The sequence below is a fragment of the Macrobrachium nipponense genome, chromosome 3, assembly GCF_015104395.2.
Source record: "Macrobrachium nipponense isolate FS-2020 chromosome 3, ASM1510439v2, whole genome shotgun sequence".
In the NCBI taxonomy this organism is placed as follows: Eukaryota; Metazoa; Arthropoda; class Malacostraca; order Decapoda; family Palaemonidae; genus Macrobrachium; species Macrobrachium nipponense.
The window spans coordinates 33,198,377-33,223,577 of NC_087202.1; the positions used below are offsets into that span (position 1 = coordinate 33,198,377).

Genomic DNA, 25,201 nt, shown 5'->3' on the forward strand with positions numbered 1-25,201 from the left:
CGCATTTTTTTCGGCCAAAACTTAACGACCTGCCTTTGTTTACATCGGGATGAGCGGTGGGATTCGCGAACGCCATTTTTCGGTCCAAAAACTTAACGAGGGTTCACTGACTTCCTCCTCGCAATCCCTGACCCTTTTTTAAAACCATACTCTTTCATATCTCTGCTGGCGGTAAGATTGACGCATCTGTCCGTGATACGCTCTCAAATTTGCTTAGTGATTTGCGCACGTTGTTTGTGTTTCCGTAATAGTGCTTATACATTACTATTACCCAAATACTAAAGACAATGGCTCCCAAGATGACGAAGGCAAGCAGCAAGAAGGAAAGCATAAGAAAGAAGGAGATGATTACAGTCGAAATGGAGAAGGAAATTATCCAAAATGCATGATAAAGGCGAGTGCGTGAAAGACATTGCAGCATTCTTCAACGGTCTGCAATCAACGATCTGCACTATTTGAAGAAAAAGGAAGAAATTTAAAGCCAGTAAAGCATCAAAAGGTGTCACAGTATTGGACGAAACAACGGCCTTATATCTCGACGATGTAGAAAATTTGCTCATAGAAAAATATTTTTTCAAAATTGTGAAAGACAACATAGTGTTGCGTAAGCGTAAAATTAGTTGATCGTAGTGAACGGTGCTCTCTAGAGAAAGAACCAGAAAGTCTTCCAGAAGTGTTCACGGAGGGAGATTTCCCCCCCAAGCCCTAACCCTCTCCTCCTCACCCTTCCCTCCTCCCGTCTCCGTCAAGCCAGCAGCCACACTCGCCAAAGGTAAAGTTCAGGTTTTACTGTGCATGCATATTAAATCTAGTGTTATATTTAATTTCATTCTTCAATTTTATAATTTTATGTAATTCCTACACGAATTTTCAACCTTAGGTGAACAAAAATAAATGGAGAAAATATGAATTGAAATGGTTATTCATGGTCGGGTGGAACGCATTATTTGCTTTTTATAACATTCTTATGGGAAAATCCATTTGGGTTACGAATTTTTTAGGTTACGAAGCAGGTTCTGAACGGATTAAATTCGTAACCCAAGGTATTACTGTATATCTTTAAGGACATTACTACATTTTATGGTAAAATAATAATATACAGTACTAGTTTACAAATAATATTACGTTTAATGAGATTAAACAGTAACAATAAACATTCTCTCTCTTTCTCTCTCTCTCTCTCTCTCTCTCTCTCTGCTATGGCTGTTTATATATTTCTAATGGTAAAATGTTTAAGATTACTTTAAAATGATATTAATAATACAAAATTCAATGGTATATTTGATGTAGGATAATACTTTAAGTAGACATTTGGTATTTGTGATTTCACATTCCATTGTTCCCTTGTGAAAAGAAAATGGATGTCTCAAATAGTAACAGTATGAAAGAAAACGTGCATGACTGAATACTTATGGGGGGACTGAATTATTTTCACATACGAAACTAAATCATTCAGTACGTACATAGTATGTATTTTATGTATAAAAACTAAAATGTAAGATTTACTTAAAATAGTATTAATAATATTTCAAAGATTAATATGAACCCATAATAGGAATATGTTTATGTATATTTGATGAAGGATGGTCTTTAAGGGATACTTTGGTGTTTGCATGTTCAGGATAGTTTATGAGCATTTTTAGAGGGGGGTTCCAAACATTCGCGGATTCTAACTATTCGCGGTGGGGGTCGGTACGCATCCCAGCGAATAATAATAATAATAATAATAATAACAATAATAATAATAATAACTGTAATTACAAAAATCATATGTGAAAGTATTTTACAAATACTACCATAATCTCTCTCTCTCTCTCTCTCTCTCTCCCCATATATATATATATATATATGGGGATACAATCCACAATGAAGTAAAATCTTCTTGTAGTTTAAAATAATTATTCTTTACAGGATTATAGCTTTCGACCATCAACTGTGGTCTTGTTCACTAAAATGTGATATGTCACCTCAAGGAACTAACAAGTAAGAGCACAAACACTTGAAAAAACAACGGTTGGGTAACAAGCTAGTTCAAATTATGAACGATCAGGCGGTTGAGCCCTCGTTCTTTCCTGAATTCGCCTAGATCTTCGTGGGGGAATGTTTCTATTGTCAACTGCTTGTTCTATGGTGGTTGGGTGGTTTGTTGGAGAAATGACCCGAGTGGAGTAAACAGGAGAGGAAGCAGCATCGTTATTGGCACATATATTTCTAAAGTTTGAAATTTTCCCTTTGCTACATATCTCTTCACAAATAGCTGTATTTTCTGTAATGCCAGTATTTCCTGCAAAGGTCTCGTTTAATGAAATTAACGCCCCTTCTACTACTCGTCTCAAAGTCCTGTCGTTACAAGCAAAAACAACCTTTGTACCTTTGAAATTTATTGCGTGGTTTTTTTTCCCATGTATGTTGCGCAATTGCACTGATGAACTTCCCCTTCTGCAAGCAGCAACGTGTTCTTCCCTTCTCTTATCAATGGAACGTCCGCTTTCTCCCACGTAACATTCATTGCAATCACTACAAGGTATTACATATACTCCTACATTCTCTCTATTACCCGGGTTATTTTTAATGAGTTTCTTCTTTGTTGTACTGAAAAACTACGTTGAAGCCGTTCTTTTTTTCTTTAAGCTGCCTAGAAAATTTATTAAGTTCTCTATTATAAGGAAGAGCAAGAGATGCCTTAAAATCTGCCTTTTCAGTTATATCATGAGGGGCGTAAAACATCGATCTAGCTTTAGATAGAGACTGTAGTATAAAAAACTTTGGGTAACACAGTTTCTATAAAAACTATCTACCAAGAAAATTTATTTCGGTGTCAATGAACTGGGGATCACATATTCGGTATGCTCGAAAAAACAAATTGGTTAAAACGTTGTGCTTTACTTTAGGTTCATGATATGAAAAGTAATGAATATACTAGGTGTTTGTGTGGGTGTTCTTCCTATACACACTAAATTTAAAGTTGTTTTTGCTTGTAACGACAGGACTTTGAGACAAGTAGTAGAAGGGGCGTTAATTTCATTAAACGAGACCTTTGCAGGAAATACTGGCATTACAGAAAATACAGCTATTTGTGAAGAGATATGTAGCAAAGGGAAAATTTCAAACTTTAGAAATATATGTGCCAATAACGATGCTGCTTCCTCTCCTGTTTACTCCATCTCGGGTCATTTTCATCTCCAACAAACCACCCAACCACCATAGAACAAGCAGTTGACAATAGAAACATTCACCCACGAAGATTCTAGGCGATTCAGGAAAGAACGAGGGCTCAACCGCCTGATCGTTCATAATTTGAACTAGCTTGTTACCCAACCGTTGTTTTTTCAAGTGTTTGTGCTCTTACTTGTTAGTTCCTTGAGGTGACATATCACATTTTAGTGAACAAGACCACAGTTAATGGTCGAAAGCTATAATCCTGTAAAGAATAATTATTTTAAACTACAAGAAGATTTTACTTCATTGTGGATTGTATCCCCATTTACTTAGAGGTACGACATAGTACCTGCTTATGCATATATATATATATATATATATATATATATATATATATATATATATATATATAGATATATATATATATATATATATATATATATATATATATATGTCTTTTTCCTCATGTATGTCAGTTCATCTGCTTAGTAAAGGACGTTTGAACGTCGAAAGGTCTCGCGGATACTCCATGTTTATTTTCCTTCGGTCGGGTATATATTTTTATGTATGTATGTATGTATGATGTATGTATGTATGTATGTATGTATGTATGTATGTATGTATGTATGTATGTATGTGTATATAATATATATATATATATATATATATATATATATATATATATATATATATATATATATATATATATATATATATATATTTACATTAATATAACATTTGAAAATTAGTAAATAATTTATTTATCATAAGAGAGAGAGAGAGAGAGAGAGAGAGAGAGAGAGAGAGAGAGAGAGAGAGAGAGAAATTATTATTTTTATTATTTAATATAATTTAATCCTATTAATTTAAGTATATTTTAGTTTTCCTTCACCACTGAGCTGATTAACAGCTCTCCTAGGGCTGGCCCGTAGGATTAGATATTTTCAAGTAGCTAGGAACCAATTGGTTACCTAGCAACGGGACCTACAGCTTATTGTGGGATCCAAACACATTATATCGAGAAATGAATGTCTATCACCAGAAATAAATTCCTCTGGTTCCGCGTTAGCCGAGCCGAGAATCAAGCGCGAAATCCACTCATCCAACGAGGAACTATTCAATCCTATTAAACTGAATACAGTAATATTAATTAATATTAACATCTAAAAATTAGTAAATAATTTTTGTATTATAAAAATAACATCAAAGCACACTAATTAGTGAATATCTATCAAAGGAAAACCCTGTGAATGAGCGAGTCCTCCCACAAATAATTTTGAGATAGGTTCCACAGAAAAATTCGTTAATAGGTTAGTCAGCGAATCTCAAGAACATGAATACGAGGGATTGACTAGTACATATACCCTAAACCTCTGCACCATCAATAACAAGGGGTTATTTTAAAATTATGCTACATCACCTCTTACCTGAAGTTGTCGAAGTAGTACATCCACATACTGGCTATGTTGGCTCATAAGGTCATTGATGTCCCATCTGACACTAGTCATACGATTCTGAATAGCATCATAGTCTATTACCTGAGCTGCCACTGTTGAATACACATGATAACGTATCTGAAAAAGTAAATTGTATCAGAACTAGGTTCCTCTTATCCCCATCACTCAAAAAACAAGTACAACCAGTGACAGAAATACAATTCTCCCAAAACAAAATAGTATTTATATTTTCAAGTAAAATTCAATTTTAAAAGGAACTTAATCACAGTTGAGTAGTAACTGATCTGTAACAAACTGTTCTCGCTTTTTCCATTTAACTAGTATTTAGATCTAACAATCACATGGAAAAACGTATAGGTATTTATAAAATAAAACTTCATTTACTCCTATAATTTGGAAACGACTTACAGACTATGTTAAGTCAGAAAACACTCGTTTCAGGATAAGAAGCACTAGTAGCTTGCAGTTTTAACCATCAATACTCATTTTTGCTAATAATAAGCAGCAAAATCATTTTCTTTCTACAAGAAATCCAGTGGCTTATATGTTTGTTTGTTCATAAGGTGTTTTTACATTGTATGGAACCATTGTTTGTATGGTGTTTTTACGTTGCATGGAACCAGTGCTTATTCAGCAATGGGACCAACGGCTTTACACGACTTCCAAACCACGTCGAAAGTGAACTTCTATCACCAGAAATACACATCTCTAACACCTCAGTGGAATGCCTGATAATTTATACAGATATGCTTCACTTAACAACTATTGCAAAGAGGGACTAGGTTTTACTTTTGATAAAGCTTAACAAATTGCAGAAGCTACTGAAGTTGATGATACAAACACCGCTTTTTATGCAAGATCGGGAAACAGCAGCCAAAGTACAGTACATAAGATGCTTCATGTAAAAAAAGTCTATAGTAGACAGACTGTTCAGAAGAAGAATGATGTGAAACCAGTGAATAAAGCATTTAACAATGATAGGAGATATTATAGGTGTACTAGTTCAACCCACTTAGCTCACGCGTGCAAATTTCAAGATAGTGAATGTAGACAGTGCCATATAATGGGACATATTGCTGTTGCATGTCAGCAAAGTAATGTGCCAAAATCTCAATATCAAGTGGATGTAGGCTTAAATCAAACAGTAAGTGTTGTGAATACAAATCATTCGAAGCCAGATGTACCAGAATTACAGAGGTTTAACCTAAGTGCTGCTAATAATGCCAGATTGAATCCTGCTAGGCCTAATATTAATGAAAATGATTATCATATCTTTAAAATAATTGATGTGCTGAAATTAGATGCTAAAACTTTGATGTTACATAACAGTAATAAATATCTTGTTAATATGAATTTAAATAATGTTAAAATTGATTTTGAATTAGATAAAGGTGCTGTTGTAACTTTTGTTGGTGAATACACATTTAAGAAATTCTGTATCTCTGGAGATAGATTACAAACTATTGACATTGCTCTTACAGATTATAATACACAGCCATAGGAAATTCTTGGTGTTGCAATAATTAAGGTAATATATTGTTAATAGTGCAAAATGTTACCTATTGTGGTCTTTAAGGCAATTGTGCTTCATTGCTGGGGAGAAATTGGCTGAATGAAATGAAGATGGGTTAGCCAAATATTTTTAACCTTAAGTCTACGTGCTGTACATTCCATTGATAATGAGCCTGGTGAGATTGCAAATCTTTTGAAGATGTATGAGTGTGTATTTGAACCTGGGTTAGGATGTTTAAAAGATTTACAAGTCTCCTTATAGGTAAAATCTGAAGGAGAATTGCAAAGGCTGCAAGACAAAGGTATAATTAAACCTGTTGATTTTTCAGAATGGACAAGTCCTACAGTTCATATTGTCAAGTCAGATGGTAAAAATGTTAGAATTTATCCTGATTTTAAGGAATCTTTAAATCCTGTTTGTAGTATTGATTCTTACCCATTACCTACTCCTTAAGATATTTTTGCTACTTTAGCTAGAGGTAAGTCATTGACTATACTTGACTCAAGTCATGCATATCATCAATTGAAACTGTGTGTTGAGTCCTAAAAGTATACGGTTATTAACACCCAGAAGGGATTATTTGCTTTTACAGGGTTACACTATGGATCCATTACTGGGATAGACCTTTTAAGTGGTCTAGAAGCATTCTTAAACCGCCATCTTCGTCCTCCACTCGCACTCAAATCTGACTCATGTACACCAAGTTGGACGCCTTTTTACTGGCTGTCCTCTGAGTCCTGGGATCCTTGCAGTACAGGCTCGGCTGAGGGGGAAACTACCCATGGGCAAACTCCAAGCTCATCAGGATCTCCGGTTTGCCTCTCTCAGGTTTAGGGGAATTTGACGGGGATCTTTGTCCAGGAACCTTGGTGGGATGGATAGCCACCTCCTCTAAAGCACTTGCACCTTGTTCACTAGAACTAATCTTATCCAATGAACACTCAACAGAATTCCCATTTAGAGAAACAGTACTCATAAGCAAATCAAATTTATGATCCATCCTAGCTTCAAGACCGGCGATGGTATTGAGATTGGAAGGTTGGCAGCTAAGTAAAGGCGATGGTTTGGGATCGAAAGGTTGGCACATACAGTAGGAAAAGAAAGAGGACTGTTGATCAGTGAGACAACAGTCACAGGTGTAGAAGGAGCAGGAATAAAAGATGAATTCTGACTAGAAGATTCCTTATTTTCAGCTCTAGCAGGCACCCTTCTTTGCCTATTCTTCTTAATTTTTTCTAAATAACTAGTCAAAACCTTCCACTGCCCCTCATCCCAGTCACTGTAAGAATGGATTAACAAGTCTGACCCCTAAATTGTCAACAAATGGTATACGAGTCATAATTAATGGAAGTTAGTCTGGTATTGCAGCTTTTGCTGCAAAACTGGACACTAGATGAACCATTTTCAGACAGAGTCACAAATCAGTAAAATGATATTGTTATGTTACAATAAAGTTTCATACATACTTACCTGGCAGATATATACATAGCTAAGACTCCGTCGTCCCCGACAGAAATTCAAATTTCGCGCCACTCGCTACAGGTAGGTCAGGTGATCTACCGGCCTGCCCTGGCGGCAGGGCACTAGGAACCATCCCCGTTTTCTCCCTCGATCATATTTTCTCTCTTCCACCTGTCTCCTGCGGGAGGCTGGCTTGGGCCTTTAATTGTATATATCTGCCAGGTAAGTATGTATGAAACTTTATTGTAACCATAACAATATCATTTTTTTCATACAATCAACTTACCTGGTCAGATATATACATAGCTGATTGGCACCCTTCGGTGGAAGGGTAAGAGACACAGCTTCTATATGGAATAGACAGGTAAACAACATATGTTGTAGGTATAAATAAAACCTTGGTTCTACCTGATAGGTGGTAGACTTCGTGGGTGTTTGCCAGTAGTCTGCATCACCTCAAGAACTTTAGCGAGTATATGATCTATGGCCAAGAGTTCTTGTGGGTCTGCCAATGGGGTCTTATCCGCTTACTCGGCAGAGCCTAAAAGGACTTTGTCAATGGGTGCTGATCCACTTATATGACAATACACCTTATGAAGGAGCACACAAACAATCCCGACCACCTGATCCTAAACCATATGTTTAGAACTAAAGGATTGTTCCGAGTTATCCCCGAACTCGTCACAACAACCGTAACTCAAAACCACTACGCACACATACATAATTTCAAAAAAAAAATTATACTCATCTATTGGACATGACAAGCGTCTCTTACTGAACAACATAGACGGCCGCCCGTGCTACCAAGTCCTCCATTGTTCGAAGAGACTCCAGACCATATCCAAAAAAGAAGAAAAGTATATACATTTAAGGATTGGTGTCGGCTCCCGTACCCCAGAATCATATCCGCCGATACGAAAGGACCTAGAGAAAAACACTTCTCATATGTCACACGAACGTCTTTCAAGTAATGAGATGCAAAATACTGAGTTGCATCTCCAAAATGTCGTTATCTATGATGTTTTTTAAGCGACATATTTCTTATAAAACGAGAGAGACGTCGCTACAGCTCTTACTTCATGAGCTTTTACTCTCAACAGTTGTAACTGTTCGTCAAGGACAGACCTTATGAGCGTCTGTAATGACGTTTCTTACAAAGAATGCCAGCGCATTCTTGGACATCAGTCTTGTGGGGTCTTTTACCGCGCACCAAAGACCTTGTCTAGAGCCTCCCATCTGATGCTTTCTCTGAAGGTAGAACTTCAGAGCTCTAACAGGGCATAGAGACCTCTCTGCTTCTCTGCCTACAAGACTCGACATTCCTTTGACTTCGAATGACTTAGGCCAGGGATTCGTGGGATTCTCGTTTTTCGCTAAAAACAGGGTCTTTAAACGAGCAAATAGCCGAGTCTCCCTTGAATCCTACTTTATCCTGCAGAGCATGTAATCACTAATTCTCTTTGCCGTAGCTAAAGATAATAGGAATAGGCATTTCTGGTTATGTCTCTAAACGATGCTAGATGAGGAGGTTCGAATCTTTCCGATGACAGATACTTGAGGGACTACGTCTAGGTTCCAGTTCGGAGGTACTGGTCCTTAGACTTTTGAAGTCTCAAAAGACCTTATGAGATCGTGGAGATCTTTATTATTTGCCAGATCTAATCCTCTGTTCCTGAATACAGCCGAGAGCATACTTCTGTATCCCTTTATTGTGGATACGGCTAGATGAGATTTTTCTCTCAGGAATAGCAGGAAATCAGCAATTTCCGCTATAGAGGTAGTGGAGGAGGACAACTTCTTGGATCTACACCACCTTCTAAATACCTCCCACTTCGATTGGTATACTTTCGTAGTGGAGGTTCTGCGTGCTCTCGCGATCGCGCTTGCCACTTCGCGAGAAAAGCCTCTCGCTCTGACAAGTCTTTCGATAGTCGAAAGGCAGTCAGAGCGAGAGCGGGGAGGTTTTGATGGTACCTCTTGAAGTGTGGTTGTCTGAGAAGATCCGTCCTTCTTGGTAGGGATCTTGGAAAGTCTACGATCCACTCTACCACCTCCTGTGAACCATTCCTGGGCCGGCCAAAAGGGGGCTATTAACGTCATCCTCGTCTCCTTTGACGCCACAAACTTTTTCATTACTAACCCCAGGATTTGAATGGGGGAAAAGCATATACGTCTACTCGAGACCAAATTTAGCAGGAAGGCGTCTACCATAAGTGCTCTTGGATCTTCCACGACCTATTTCCCTCCCGAGCAAAAAACTGGGAGCCTTTTGGAAATGAATGTGTTCGAAGAGATCCAACATGAGGGAGTCCCCACAGAGACCAGAGATCGAGACACACTTCCTCGTGTAGTGTCCATTCTTTGTATGAAGGACTGGTTCCTCCTGCTGAGCCTGTCCGCCCTCACATTCTTACCTCCCTGTACGAACCTTGTCAGCAGGGAGATGTTCCTGTGACGTTTCCAAAGTAATAGGTCTCTCGTCAGCTCGTAAAGGAACGAGGAGTGCGTCCCTCCCTGTTTCCGAATGTAGGCAAGTGCGGTGGTGTTGTCCACGTTTACTTGCACTACCTTGTTTGACACCAGAGGTTCTAGGCTCTTCAAAGCCAGATGTACGGCGAAGAGCTCTTTGCAGTTTATGTGCCAAGTCACCTGTGCTGGTTACCAGGTGCCTGACACCTCTCTTCTGAGCCTAATGTCGCTCCCCAACCTTTCTCCGACGCGTCGGAGTACAACACTAGGTCTGGGTTCTGTGTTTTTAGAGAGATCCCTTTGTTCTCTTCCAGAGGGGGCAACCACCACTCTAGGTACGACTTTATCTCCACTGGAATGGGAAAAACGTCCGAAAGTTGTCCGGTTTTCCAGCTCCAAGACTTCTTGAGGAAGAATTGAAGCGGACGTAAATGAAGTACTTCCTAGTAGGGAAGAAACTGTTCTAGCGGAGGGAAAGGGGGCGGGGAAATTGTCCCTCAGAAGGCTCAAACCCATTCCCTCCCGCCGACGTATGTTGCTTCCCTAAGAAGAGAGAGACTATCCGCAAACCTTTTTGCGATTCTCTCTTGCGAAGGAAATACTCGAAACCCCGAGAATCCATCCGAATCCCCAGATAGATAGGTCCTGTCTGGGGGTCAGCTGAGACTTCTCGAGGTTCACGAGCAATCCCAACGCTTTGATCAAATCTAGAGTTAACTTTAGGTCCTCCAAGCACTGTCTCTCTGATCTGGCCCTGATGAGCCAGTCGTCCAGATACAGAGAGACATTTACTCCTTTGAGGTGAAGAAACCTCGCCACATTCTTCATCAGGCTTGTGAAGACCTGAGGAGCTGTGGACAGGCCGAAACACAAGGCTCTGAACTGAAAGATCCTTCCCCCCGTCATGAAACGGAGGTACTTCTTCGATGAAGGGTGGATCGGGACGTGAAAGTAGGCGTCCTGGAGATCTAGAGACACCATCCAATCTCCTTGTCGTAATGACGCTAGACTGAAGCAGAAGTCTCCATGGAGAACTTCTTCTCTGAACAAATTTGCGCAGAGAGCTGACATCCAGTACTGGTCTCCCAGCCTCCCGAGGCTTTCGCAACCAGAAAAAGGCGATTGTAAAAACCCCAAAACCCCGGGGAGTTTTGATCCCGTACTAGTTCTATCACTCTCTTGTCCCACATTTGTTCCACCATCGATCGGAAGGAGTATCCCTCAGCACTGGATCCTTGTACTTGGCTGATTAGTTTCCCTTGGTATTGACGTTCTTAGGGGAGGAGTGTTCAGGAAAGGGATACGATATCCCTTCCTTAAGATCGCCAATGAAGACGCGTCTGCGTTTATCAGTGTCCAGGCTTCCACAAATCCCAGGAGCCTGGCACCTACTGGTGCTTGGAGGAGAAAATCTTCATTTTCCCTTTTTAAAGGGACGAAAAGCAGATCTACCTCTCTTCTCCGGAGCCTTCCTTCTTGTGGGAGGTCTGGAGGTCGGACCACCTCGAAAGGGCTGCACAGATGTACTAGGTCCTTTCTTGTCCGATGCAGAAACAGGTTTCTTCTTTCTTGCTGACTGCGTCAGAAGATCCTGAGTCGCCTTCTCAGTTAAAGAATGCGCAATGTCCTTTACTAACTGAGAAGGGAACAAAAAGTCAGATAGAGGCGAATACAGTAGAGCTGCCCTCTGAGCATGAGAGACTGCCTTTGTTAAGAAGGCGCCATATACAGTCCTTTTCTTAAGAAGACCTGCTCCAAACAATGAGGAGATTTCAAAAGATCCATCCTGTACCGCTTTGTCAATACAAGACAATATGCATAACAGGGCTTCAGGTTCGATTCCTTCCGAATCATGGGCTTTCTTGGACATCACCCCAAGGGACCGGGAATCTAAGAAGTTGAAGACTTCCAATACATGAAAGAGTCCCTTGAGGAGATGATCCAGTTCCGAAATTCCCCACGTAATTCGTGCTGAATTGAGACTTTGTCGACGTGAAGCGTCAACTAAGGTCGAAAAATCTGCTTCCGTTGTAGAAGGGGGAGAGCAATAACCCATATTCTCTCCCGTCTGATACCAAATGCCTCTTTCCCAGCTAATCTTGCTGGAGCATGCAGAAGACTGTTTCTCCACTAAGTCTTTCTTAGACTTCATCCATGAGTCTAAGGAATGTAAGGCCCTCTTCATCGAAATGGTGGGTTTCATTTTGAGAAAAGACGAAGGCTTCTTCGCGTAGCACTAGAAAAGAGCAGAGCGCGGAGAAGGAGGAGCGGCAGGAGTCAACTCGTCTCCATACTCCTCAAGAAGCAGGGTAGTCAAAACCTTATAGTTAGACAGACCCTCTCTTCCATGATATTCATCATCCGAGTTTTCCTCCAACTCGGGATCTACATGAGTCTCCGCTCTCCTTTCCGAACGTTCCTCTTCTGGAGGAGACAAACTCCTAATAGGAGAGGGGCTAAGGGAATGATAATCCTTCCTCTTTCCCGCTCTAATAGTCTTGGAAGGCGTCACAAGCTCCGGCTTCTCTTGAAATTTAGAAGACGCTTCCCGCTTGTATGACGCTTCCCGTTCGCCAAGCGTCCTGGCTGACGTCTCTTGCTGACGTCTTGATGGACGCTTCGCGCCTAGGAAGACGCTCCGCTCTCCAAAGGCGTCCTACTTGGCGTCACAATATTGGACGGAGCGCGTCACGTCTATGATCCGCTTTCAATGACGCTTCACGTCTAAAAGACGTCTTACGTCTCTCTGGCGTTACGAAACTCTCTGTAAGCCCCCGTTCTCGCTCTCGAACTCGAAGCTTCTGTAACGACGTTTAGCAGCTTCAGTCTGTCTGACGCCTTCTCGTTGAGCAGGTGAGAGGCGACGGAGACTTCTTAATTGGAAGCGTCACCTGTCCTTTCCGACGGGGCGCTAAAAACTCCCAACTAGAGAGGACAGTTGCTCTTGAACTGCCATAATTATCTTCCTTGACGCTTCTCCCACGTCCAGTGCATGACGCCTTTCGTCATCACTCGGGGGAGAAGAAGGAAAGGGTACTTCTGCGTACACGTCAGGTGACGCTGACGCCACCTTCGCTTTCTTAAGATAGGTGAGGGAGAGAGAGGACGAGAAACACTCGCGAAGGACGCTTTTTCTATAGCGCCCTTGAGCCGCCTGCCACGAAGCAGTGCTAGCTGAAGGGACGTCTGACTGTTGGGGATTCCCCACGACCTCCTTAAGGCTTTCGACTTTCCTTCTCCTTCTTCGATGAAGGGTGGATCGGGACGTGAAAGTAGGCGTCCTGGAGATCTAGAGACACCATCCAATCTCCTTGTCGTAATGACGCTAGGACTGAAGCAGAAGTCTCCATGGAGAACTTCTCCTTCTGAACAAATTTGTTCAGAGAGCTGACATCCAGTACTGGTCTCCAGCCTCCCGAGGCTTTCGCAACCAGAAAAAGGCGATTGTAAAACCCCGGGGAGTTTTGATCCCGTACTCGTTCTATCGCTCTCTTTTGTCCCACATTTGTTCCACCATCGATCGAAGAGTATCCCTCAGCACAGGATCCTTGTACTTGGCTGATAGTTCCTTGGTATTGACGTTAGGGGAGGAGTGTTCAGGAAAGGGATACGATATCCCTTCCTTAAGATCGCCAATGAAGACGCGTCTGCGTTTATCAGTGTCCAGGCTTCCACAAATCCCAGGAGCCTGGCACCTACTGGTGCTTGGAGGAGAGAATCTTCATTTTCCCTTTTTAAAGGGACGAAAAGCAGATCTACCTCTCTTCTCCGGAGCCTTCCTTCTTGTGGGAGGTCTGGAGGTCGGACCACCTCGAAAGGGCTGCACAGATGTACTAGGTCCTTTCTTGTCCGATGCAGAAACAGGTTTCTTCTTTCTTGCTGACTGCGTCAGAAGATCCTGAGTCGCCTTCTCAGTTAAAGAATGCGCAATGTCCTTTACTAACTGAGAAGGGAACAAAAAGTCGATAGAGGCGAATACAGTAGAGGCTGCCCTCTGAGCATGAGAGACTGCCTTTGTTAAGAAGGCGCCATATACAGTCCTTTTCTTAAGAAGACCTGCTCCAAACAATGAGGAGATTTCAAAAGATCCATCCTGTACCGCTTTGTCAATACAAGACAATATGCATAACAGGGCTTCAGGTTCGATTCCTTCCGAATCATGGGCTTTCTTGGACATCACCCCAAGGGACCAATCTAAGAAGTTGAAGACTTCCAATACATGAAAGAGTCCCTTGAGGAGATGATCCAGTTCCGAAATTCCCCACGTAATTCGTGCTGAATTGAGACTTTGTCGACGTGAGCGTCAACTAAGGTCGAAAAATCTGCTTCCGTTGTAGAAGGGAGAGCAATACCCATATTCTCTCCCGTCTGATACCAAATGCCTCTTTTCCCAGCTAATCTTGCTGGAGGCATGCAGAAGACTGTTCTCACTAAGTCTTTCTTAGACTTCATCCATGAGTCTAAGGAATGTAAGGCCCTCTTCATCGAAATGGTGGGTTTCATTTTGAGAAAAGACGAAGGCTTCTTCGTCGTAGCACTAGAAAAGAGCGAGCGCGGAGAAGGAGGAGCGGCAGGAGTCAACTCGTCTCCATACTCCTCAAGAAGCAGGGTAGTCAAAACCTTATAGTTAGACAGACCCTCTCTTCCATGATATTCATCATCCGAGTTTTCCTCCAACTCGGGATCTACATGAGTCTCCGCTCTCCTTTCCGAACGTTCCTCTTCTGGAGGAGACAAACTCCTAATAGGAGAGGGGCTAAGGGAATGATAATCCTTCCTCTTTCCCGCTCTAATAGTCTTCTCTTGAAATTTAGAAGACGCTTCCCGCTTGTATGACGCTTTCCCGTTCGCCCAAGCGTCCTGGCTGAACGTCTCTGCTGACGTCTTGATGACGCTTCGCGCCTGGAAGACGCTCCGCTCTCCAAAGGCGTCCTACTTGGCGTCACAATATTGGACGGAGCGTCACGTCTATGATCCGCTTTCAATGACGCTTCACGTCTAAAAGACGTCTTACGTCTCTCTGGCGTTACGAAACTCTCGTAAGCCCCCGTTCTCGCTCTCGAACTCGAAGCTTCTGTAAGACGTTTAGCAGCTTCACGTCTGTCTGACGCTTCTCGTTGAGCAGGTGAGAGAGGACGAGACTTCTTAATTGGAAGCGTCACGTCCTTCCGACGGGGCGCTAAAACTCCCACTAGAGAGGACAGTTGCTCTTGAACTGCCATAATTATCTTCCTTGACGCTTCTCCCACGTCCAGTGCATGACGCCTTTCGTCATCACTCGGGGGAGAAGAAGGAAAGGGTACTTCTGCGTACACATCAGGTGACGCTGACGCCACCTTCGCTTTCTTAATAGGTGAGGGAGAGGGAGAGGACGAGAAACACTCGCGAAGGACGCTTTTTCTATAGCGCCCTTGAGCCGCCTGCCACGAAGCAGAGCTAGCTGAAGGGACGTCTGACTGTTGGGGATTCCCCACGACCTCCTTAAGGCTTTCGACTTTCCTTCTCCTCTGGGCATGGGAGCTTGGAAGAGGTCTAGGCCTGGGTAGCGTCGCAGGGACGATCAAACGCCCCCTCCACAACACTGGAAGAACTCACTTCACTGTAATATGCTCACTTTCACTAGCCTTACCTTTGAAGTCAGCCATCTTGGACTTCATGTCTCTAATTGTAGCTTTCAGATTGGCGATTTCCGATGCCGAATCCGAAAAAGCACTCTGAGAATGAGATACATAGGGAGAATCTACATCAGTAGGATTAGAATTATCCGTGAAAGGCTCAATAGGCCTTGAACTCACACCTTTCAGACGTCTAACCCTATCCCTCTCTAACTTCTTCAAATAAGAAGTCCAAAGTCTTTTCCACTCTTCTGCATTCAATCCCTCGCATTCCTTACAAGTATTATTAGCAGAACACTGAAACCCCCTACATTTACGGCATACAGTGTGAGGATCAACCGAAGCTTTCGGTATCCTCACCCTGCAGCCTACATTCACACACATTCTCACACTCACATTTGAATCAGACATACTGAGAAAAATCCAAAAGAGTTATTCCAAAAACAGTCCACAGTAGCGAATGCCAAAACACGATCCAGATACGTCACCAAAAAGCCGAAAAACGATGATCAAAGGATGAAATATGAATCTAAGTCAGGAGGTAATAGCAACAATGTTGATACCACCGGCGACAGAGAAAATATGATAGAAAACGGGGATGGTTCCTAGTCCTGCCGCCCAGGGCAGGCCGGTAGATCACCTGACCTACCTGTAGCGAGTGGCGCGAAATTTGAATTTCTGTCGGGGACGACGGAGTCTTAGCTATGTATATATCTGACAGGTAAGTTGATTGTATGAAAAGTCAAAGTAAGTGAGCTAATATAATTAGTGAGAATGCTACCAAATTCAAGAAAAAGTCACCAAATCCTGTGTCATCCACAGTCATCTGATTCTAAATGAGCTACTAAACAAGCGATGCGTTGTCGTTCGGCGGCAGAAACGAATGACTGCTTTAGTTGTGTTGTACCTAGTCTTCCCTGAAAGTGGGTGTGGCCGGTTACCTATTTATATATAAAAAAAAAAAAAACCTACTGCAAATTTCAAATTTAAGCTGCCACGAGAGCGGGAACTTACAGTTATGTAGTTATTTGGCAAGTTACTCATACAAAAATGAAGTTTTCATTATAAAACTAAGATTGTAATACTTACCTGTACACCTGAATTAGCCCTGGTCACTGACCAGCCCAAACTACAGCCCCATAAATTTTCCCACAAAGTGTGTATTTAACTGTCAGTGTTATCAATGCTGCAGGTAAAATTTGTCTACTGAGTTACCTGGGGACTGTTAGCAACGCTGCTGCACATACCAGCTGCCAGCGGCCTAACTCCTCAACTGAGTCATTCACTTTCAAAATTGAAGAGGGGAGGAGGGTGGGCATCATTCAGGTATTCAGGTAAGTATTACAATATTAGTGTAATTATGAAAACTTCATATTGCAATACACTCCCTGAACACCTGCATTAGCCCGATTAACAACATATAAGTGGAGGTGGGATGAAGCTAATTTAGCCCAACCTGCCAACGGAACATTAGCAGGTAACTCAATATCCACCTACCACGAGTAAAAGTATGTAACCTCATCTAGTTGTCCAACCAATAGGTGAGTATGCTTGCGGAAAAAGTACCTCAATGTTAGTCTCATATTCAAAGTCTCATCTCAGTCATAACAGCCTTCCATGTGGTATTCTATACCTCTCATGTACGGAGGGGAAAACAATGCCTCCCATGTGGCTATCTAGCCACTCATTTAGGAGGATAAGTTGAGTGAGCAGGTCCTTCCGGTTTTCGGCTGTTCACTAACGTAGAAGACTGTGTTGCGGAGTTGATGTTCCACCTGATGCTTGGGATCTGCCTAGATTCCAGGACAAAGGATAAAAAAACTTAAGATTAACCCTAATCTACCAAGCCCATAAGGAGCTTCAATTACCACTAATTACCTAATCCCTTATACAGGTACTATCCTACTTACAACCAAGTTTGGCTCCGACCCACTGGTTGTAAGTGGGAATGGATGTAAGTCGAACCTTAGAAAGTGGCCAACATACCTTTGCTATATAAGTGCCTACTTAGTACTGTAATGTAAAGTACAATCATTATTTCAATCTTTTTACCATAATGTACTTCTACTAATACATTTTAATCATTTATGTAATAGTATATATTACGTACAATCAGGCATTGAGTTACAATGGGGTTAGGTTCTTGCATGCATGTCAGAAGTCGATTCTTCCATAAATTGGTTTGCAATTCAGTCTACAGTACAGTTAATACCAAATGATGCTGCAGATAGGGCAGGGTAACTCAAACTGATGCTGCCTGAGTGATGAGAGTTCTCATGCCTGAGTGATGAGAGTTCTCATGAGATGGCGCAGTGCCAAGTAACTCTATGGTCAACTGTCTGAAGTAAGGTTGTAAGTACGAGTGGTTGTAAGTACGAGTGGTCGTATGTCGAGTAGGTTGTAAGTCGGATAGTACCTGTACCCTAATGAAATGAGAATAATTATAAAATTGCATTGGCTGCAACAAAGGGGCCTAACAAGTAACCGTTCTCTGAGGAAAACTGGATATCCTTCAGATAAAAAAAATAGCCACCGACTTCCGAGTGGCCACCTCTACGATCACCGACACCGAGAAATTCCTTAGAAACACTGAAGCAGTGCTATTCCCCTAATACTGTGTGCTCTTGGATGTGAAGACCTACCAGAAAGCTCTGAAGAGGATGAGGAACCTTCCAACACCTGAGTGCTGACTTCTCGCAAAAAGAAACTAATAGCATTCTTGGAAACTGGGCGTGATGGATTCCTAGGAAAAACAAATAGTCCTAAGATGAGGTAAAAGTTTCCCCATGCAGGACAAACAGAATTTCAGGGCTCGCAATGGACACAGTCGCATCTCCTATGAAATCGTCGCCTCCTATGAAATCCACTAATGATTACACTTTGATTGCTCTCAGAAGGGGATTCAATTCTGATTCCGACTTTGCAACAAATTCTGGTAAATACGAGAGAAAAATATCTGTCCCAAAAATAATACCGTCCTTGCCACTGCTTGAATTTCTCCAACCCTTCTTGCTGTTGCAAGTGCGACTAAAAACACCTTCTTAGTTAACTCTCTTAATGATAACGCTTCTTAAGGCTCAAAAGCCAAAGAGCTTAACAGTTTTAATATGGCCACTAAATCCCTTGAGGGGGGCCTGAAGCGGAATAACTGGTCATTCTATTCTAAAGGATCTTAGAAGATCGTGTAAGATCCTACTAGATGCCAGTTCCAGCAGGTAGAATCTGAAAGTGCTGCTGAGGATAGATCTATATCCCGCAGTCATTGAATACGATAGATTCTTTTCCTTTCTCAGGAATAAGAGAAAGTGCCACTTTTGCAATCGTCAGACGAGAAATACTATGGCCCCCTTTTCGGCACCAGCTACAATACATAGCCCACCTAACTTAATGGTTTCCTTCGTTGATCTCCTCAGACCGAAAAAGTTGGCGAGCCACTGCCTTAGAGAGGACTCAATGAAATGACATGCTGCTCGCTGGACAGTCTCCAAGCAGCTAGCTTCAGTACGCGGAGGTTCTGACGAAAGTAATGGAAGTGTGGCTGTCTGAGAAGATCTCTCCTCTCTGGCAGGAGTACTGGAGTTTCTGTCAACATTTCCAGAAGATCTGGAAACCACAGTCTTTGTGGCCAGAGAGGAGTTATCAAAGTCATCTGTGTGTTGGTGCTGCTCCTTTGACTAGTACTTGATGTATTAAATGGAAAGAAGGGAATGCTTATACCTGAAGGTTGTCCCAAGAGTGCAACATTAAAACTGTCCCACACGGCATGGGATCTACTATTGGGGAAAAGTACACTGGAAAGCAGAAATTCAGTCTTGTGGTAAAGAGATCCACTGTCACTGGTCACCTCCTAACAAGTGTTGCACCTCTTCCTGTACTAGAGTCCACTCACCAACAAGAACCTCTTGCGAATGACTCAGTGCGTCTGCCAGGACATTTAGTTTCCCTGACACGAATTGAGGGATCAAGGAAACCTACTCTCCTTGCACCAACAGAGAATTCTTTAGAGTACATCATTTCAACACTGCCGACCTCGTTCCTCCCTCCTTCTTCAGGTATGAAATCGCTGTTACATTGTCAGAAAAGAGAGCTACCACTTGTCTCTTACCCGGTCTGCAAAACAATTTAGACCCTCTTCCACCGCTCTCAACTCTTGAAAATTTAAGGACTCCTCTCAATCCAGATCCATCCAAAGACCGCTGGCCTGAGTTTCTTCCAGGGTTGCTCCCCAACACCAATCTGAGGTATCTGTATACAGATAAACGTCTGGAAGAGGGTAGTCCAAGCTTACGCTGTTGGTCAGATGATGTTCTCCTGACCACCACCGAAGATCCCTCAGGCAAGAATCACCCCAGACTACTACTGCGTTCCACACACTCACGAGTTGAGCTCTGTCCGACATGAATATTTCCAGTTGCTGCAGGACTGCAAGCACTCGTTCGTGAGTCAGGAAAACCTTCAAATTATGAGTCTGAATTTCCATCCCCAAATAGGTTTTTACCTGTGTAGAAAATCCATCACCTGTATTACCTCTTTCTCAGAAGAAGCTTGGATTAACCAATCGTCAAGATATCTTCTCATACGGAATCCCCGACGATACATTATCCCTGAAACAAGAGACATTACCCTCGGGAATACCTGAGGTGCTGTGGTCAGACTGAAGCAGAGGACCTTGAACTGGAATGTTCCAAATGGTCCTGATGAATCAGCACCTGGAGATATGCATCCTTGGGGTCCACTGAAACCATCCAATCATCTCTTCAGACTGACTGCAGCACCGACAGCACAGTTTCCATGCGAAACTTCACCGACACCACCAGTCGGTTGAGACCCGCTGTAACGAAGATCCGGCTGTAAAATCCCGGAGAAGGGGGAGCAGGCTCTATTGCTCCCTTCTCCAAAAAGGATTGAATCTCCGCCGCTAAAGCTATTCCTTTGGTGGAAGACGAGGAATAGCTGGGAAGGTAAACCGGAGAGTTGGATAGGGGAGGATGAGAATGAAAAGGAACTCTGTACCCGTTCTTCAACACCTCCACTACCCAACTCTCTGAGCCCCACTCCTTCCAGATGTTCAAAAAGGAGCAAGACCACCTCCTATTGGTACAGGCGAGGACTACACCTCGTATCTCCGAAAACCCTTTTTGGACAAAGGTGGTTTCGAAGACGGAACAGTGGACGAACCCTTAGAAGAGAAGCAGACTTTCTTCAGCGATCTTACAGGTGACTTAGAACTGGAACGTTTACCTGGAGATGACATCCTGGAACCTCTAAGGGATCTTGATCCTTGGGCTGCAACACAGATCACAGCTTGTTGCGACTCTACTCCCGACGAAGACAAAACGAAGTTAATCATCGCGGAAATGTCCTCCTCCCTAAATAAACTGTTGCAGAGCGCAAAGGGCACCCTCAACAGAACCCTCTTATGTATATCTGAATAGTGCAAAGGCAGCCGGTTGAGAAAGAAGCCAACTGAGATATTGGCCATCAAACCAGACAATATCCACATAGAGAGGGCCAAGGCCTCTGACTGGTTGTGGAAGGTGTCCTCCAAAATACCACGCTAAGTGACTGATATCAACCTGCTTGATGAAGGAACCAGAGAAAGAAGGGCCTCAACCAATTTGTTGAGAGGGACTCTTTGACATCTAAAGAAGGGTTACCCACTACCCCGTAAAACCCCTTCTGATTAGGAAGCAAGGTTGAATCCTGCCTACCTGACTCAATGAGGGCTCCCAACCTACTGTCCACATCTCTCAAAGCCCGCTCAACCCGGCCAAACCAGACTAGCTTATTAGAAGTTTGCAAAACTGCTAGCTTGGTTGAGTACAACATCTCAAACATTGCCTGATTCTGTTGAATCGAATTCTCCAGAGCCTTGGACTCTGGAAAAAGCGAATGAATGAAATCCACCATCCTCTCGTATTTGCTTACATTGTTGGCAAAAGGCTTACATATGGAACTGGCTCTTCCTCTTCCAAGGAACAATCTTTATCAGGCTGGTCTGACCGAATCGGAACATGAAAGGAGACAGGAAGACCACCTGTAAAAGCTACATGATGTTCAGGGACCTGCTACCTCTGGAAGCGCCAAAACCACACCTAGCGCACCTGGTTCCATCCTAACTGAACCAACCACATTAGGTTGCGCAATACCTACACTACCAAGAGACGATGACGCAATGACTGAGTTGGCCGCACCTGTTACCTCTGGGTGCGCTAACTCAATACCTAACATACCTGGTCCAACAGCACCTGGGCCAAACACTCTCAGTTGCGCAATACCTGCACCACCAAGGGACAATGATGCAACCACTGAATCAGCCACACTCGTCTGCACAAAACCACCACCACTCATAGACAATGACGTAACACCTGAACCTAACGTAGTACCCGGACAAACAATACCAGCACCTAGGTTGAACCCGAAACCAAACCGGACAAGTATCCGGAGCAGATGTCATATTCATAAATGGAGGAGGAGTAATCATGACTGAATAACCCAAAACCAAATCAGAACCGAAACTGCCCACCTTAAATATAGGAACAGAAACACCCCCAGGCCTAACTGAGAAAGACGCTGAAGAGGAAGGGAAATGGGAAGAGGTCACAACCGGAGTAATCATCGGTGCACCCACTGCTAAAGTTGGGCACGTGGAGAACATACTAACTGGAACCACACTCAAATGTCTCTCTACCAGAATGCTACAGGCTAGGGAACTGAACAGAATCGTCGAATGAAGGTTACCATCTATTCTACTGGGGATATCATCGGTACTGGTACTTTCCCGATGATGCAACCGAGTAACCCATGGCAGAAGTGCCCACATGACGTGACAACCCAAACTCATCATGGGATGTAAATGTCTCAGCGGAAGGTTCCACAACTGCCTGAGAAGCATGTACGCTAGACATCTACGAACCTGCCTGACCTGTGGAAGGGGTTAAGGTAGATATCGAAATTGCACAAACGAAGATTCCGAGATGAATTCCAAAGGGAGACCTGAGAAAGCCTATTGTGTAAGGACCCTACAAGATTTTGAATGCAAGGATGGAAGGGGAAGATCAGAAACCAAAGACGAACAACAAGAAGCCATAGCTTTTAGAGAAAGAAAATAAACACTCTGTTGCCTCACTGACAACCTGTACCCTTGAGACAAACCCAACCAATCTGCATTATACTCGGCTACATTCATACTCATCTGAATTACAGCCACCAAAAGATAACCCAAACTTTTCCACCGAGGGAAAAGGAACCTTCAAAGAAGAAGGAGTACTACCCAGAATCTCAGCACCCATCACCGAAACCAAAGCCACACTCTCTCATACCGACTTAGAAGCCTTCTGTCAAAGGGCCTTCGAAGCAGGAAATAAAACCTCAGAAAGATCAAAGGATGAGCCCATCATACTAGGAACCAACACCGAACTCAAACCCAAAGAAACCTACCCTTTCAACTTGTCTTCCTGCATACTATCTAAGCAGCTATCCCTACTTACCTTACCTTACCTTACCTTACAGACCTTACATCTTGTTCGGGTTGCCCCCAGGTCCCTCAGTATGAGGCACCTCTAATGTCTACCAGAGAGTTGCTAGTACATCTTCTGGTATATTTTGCATCTTCCAATCTTGGATGGTCTGGGATGCAGTTTAGATATTTGTTGAGCTTATTCTTAAACACATCTATGCTCACTCCTGTTATATTCCTAAGATGAGCTGGCAACGCATTGAATAGACGCTGCATTATCGATGCTGGTGCGTAGTGGATTAATGTTCTGGGTGCTTTCCTTATTTTTCCTGGTATAGTTTTGGGCACTATTAATCTACCTCTGCTTGCTCTTTCTGATATTTTTAGCTCCATGATGTTTTCAGCCATTCCTTCAATCTGTTTCCATGCCTGAATTATCATGTAGCATTCTCTTCTCCTTTCTAGACTATATAATTTTTAGGATTGTAGTCTTTCCCAGTAGTCAAGGTCCTTAACTTCTTCTATTCTAGCTGTAAAGGACCTTTGTACACCCTCTATTTGTGCAATATCCTTTTGATAGTGTGGGTACCATATCATATTGCAATATTCAAGTGGACTACGAACATATGTTTTATAAAGCATAATCATGTGTTCAGCTTTTCTTGTTTTGAAGTGCCGTAACAACATTCCCATTTTTGCTTTACATTTTGCCAATAGAATTGCTATTTGATCGTTGCATAACATGTTCCTATTCATCATCACACCAAGGTCTTTAACTGCTTCCTTATTTGTGATTGTCTCATTGTTAGGTCCCCTATATGCATATAGCTTTCCTTCTCTGTCTCCATAGTTTATTGATTCAAATTTATCAGAGTTAAATACCATCCTATTTACCTCTGCCCAATCATATACTTTGTTAAGGTCTCTTTGTAGCACGTTCCTATCTTCATCACAAGTAATTTCTCTACTTATTCTTGTGTCATCGGCGAAACTACTCACTACCGAGTCCTTAACATTACTGTCTATGTCTGCAATCATAATAACAAACAGTAATGCAGCTAACACCGTACCTTGTGGCACACCGGAAATTACCTTAGCTTCATCCGATTTCTCATCGTTTGCAATAACTATTTGTTTTCTGTTGTGTAAAAATTCTTTTAACCATCTTCCTACTTTCCTACTTTATCCACTATATTATGTTTTCTAATTTTCTTCGCTAATATATTATGGTCTACCTTGTCAAAAGCTTTTGCAAAGTCTAGATAAACCACATCTGTTTCATTTCCGCTTTTCATATTTTTGTATATGTTTTCACGATGGACTAACAGTTGGGTTTGTGTACTTTTTCCGGGTACGAAACCATGTTGTCCTAAATTAAACAGATTATTTTTATTAAATAAAGTTTCATAATATTTTTCTTCATTACCCTTTCATACACTTTCATAATATGTGATGTTAACTCACAGGCCTATAATTACTTGCCTCTAGTCTTGATCCACTTTTGAATGTAGGGGTAATATATGCTAATTTGTGCTCATCATAAATCATGCCTGTATGTACACTTTGTCTTAATAATATTGCAAGTGGTTTTGCGATAGAATGAACTACTTTCTTTAACAAAATAGCAGGAACTCCATCAGGCCCTGCTGCAGCTCCATTTTTAATTTCATTAATAGCCTGCACAATATCAGCTTCATTAATATCTATGTCAGCTAAATATTCACTATTTTCGTCCCTTACTTCTATATCATTATCTATTCTAGGGGTGAATTCTCTCTTATATCGTTCAGCCAATATGTTGCAAATTTCCTTTTTTTCATTCGTTAATCTCCCTTCAATTCTTAGAGGGCCTATTTCTATTCTTCTTTTATTCATCTTTTTCGCGTATGAGTATAATAGTTTGGGGTTTTGCATTGATATTTATAAGAGTTCCAAGTCCCATTTTTCATTTTCTTTTGATTGTATAATCTTTTGTTCTGCATTTTCTATCTTACTTTTTAGTTCTATAACTTTCCATGCATTTTTTTCTTTTGCAAGACCTTTTTTCCACTTTCTGATTTTCTGGAAC

At 42.1% G+C, this 25,201-nt stretch overlaps 1 protein-coding gene across 1 annotated transcript in view; it reads right to left on the reverse strand.

Annotated features, from left to right (window-relative positions):
• LOC135221695 (syndetin-like) overlaps positions 1 to 25,201 on the reverse strand; it is a 145,711-nt gene that overhangs the window by 51,649 nt on the left and 68,861 nt on the right. Inside the window, exon 6 of the mRNA XM_064259434.1 lies at positions 4,587 to 4,733. Within this exon, the coding sequence (XP_064115504.1) occupies positions 4,587 to 4,733 (147 nt within the window). The remainder of the gene's footprint in view (positions 1 to 4,586; positions 4,734 to 25,201) is intronic.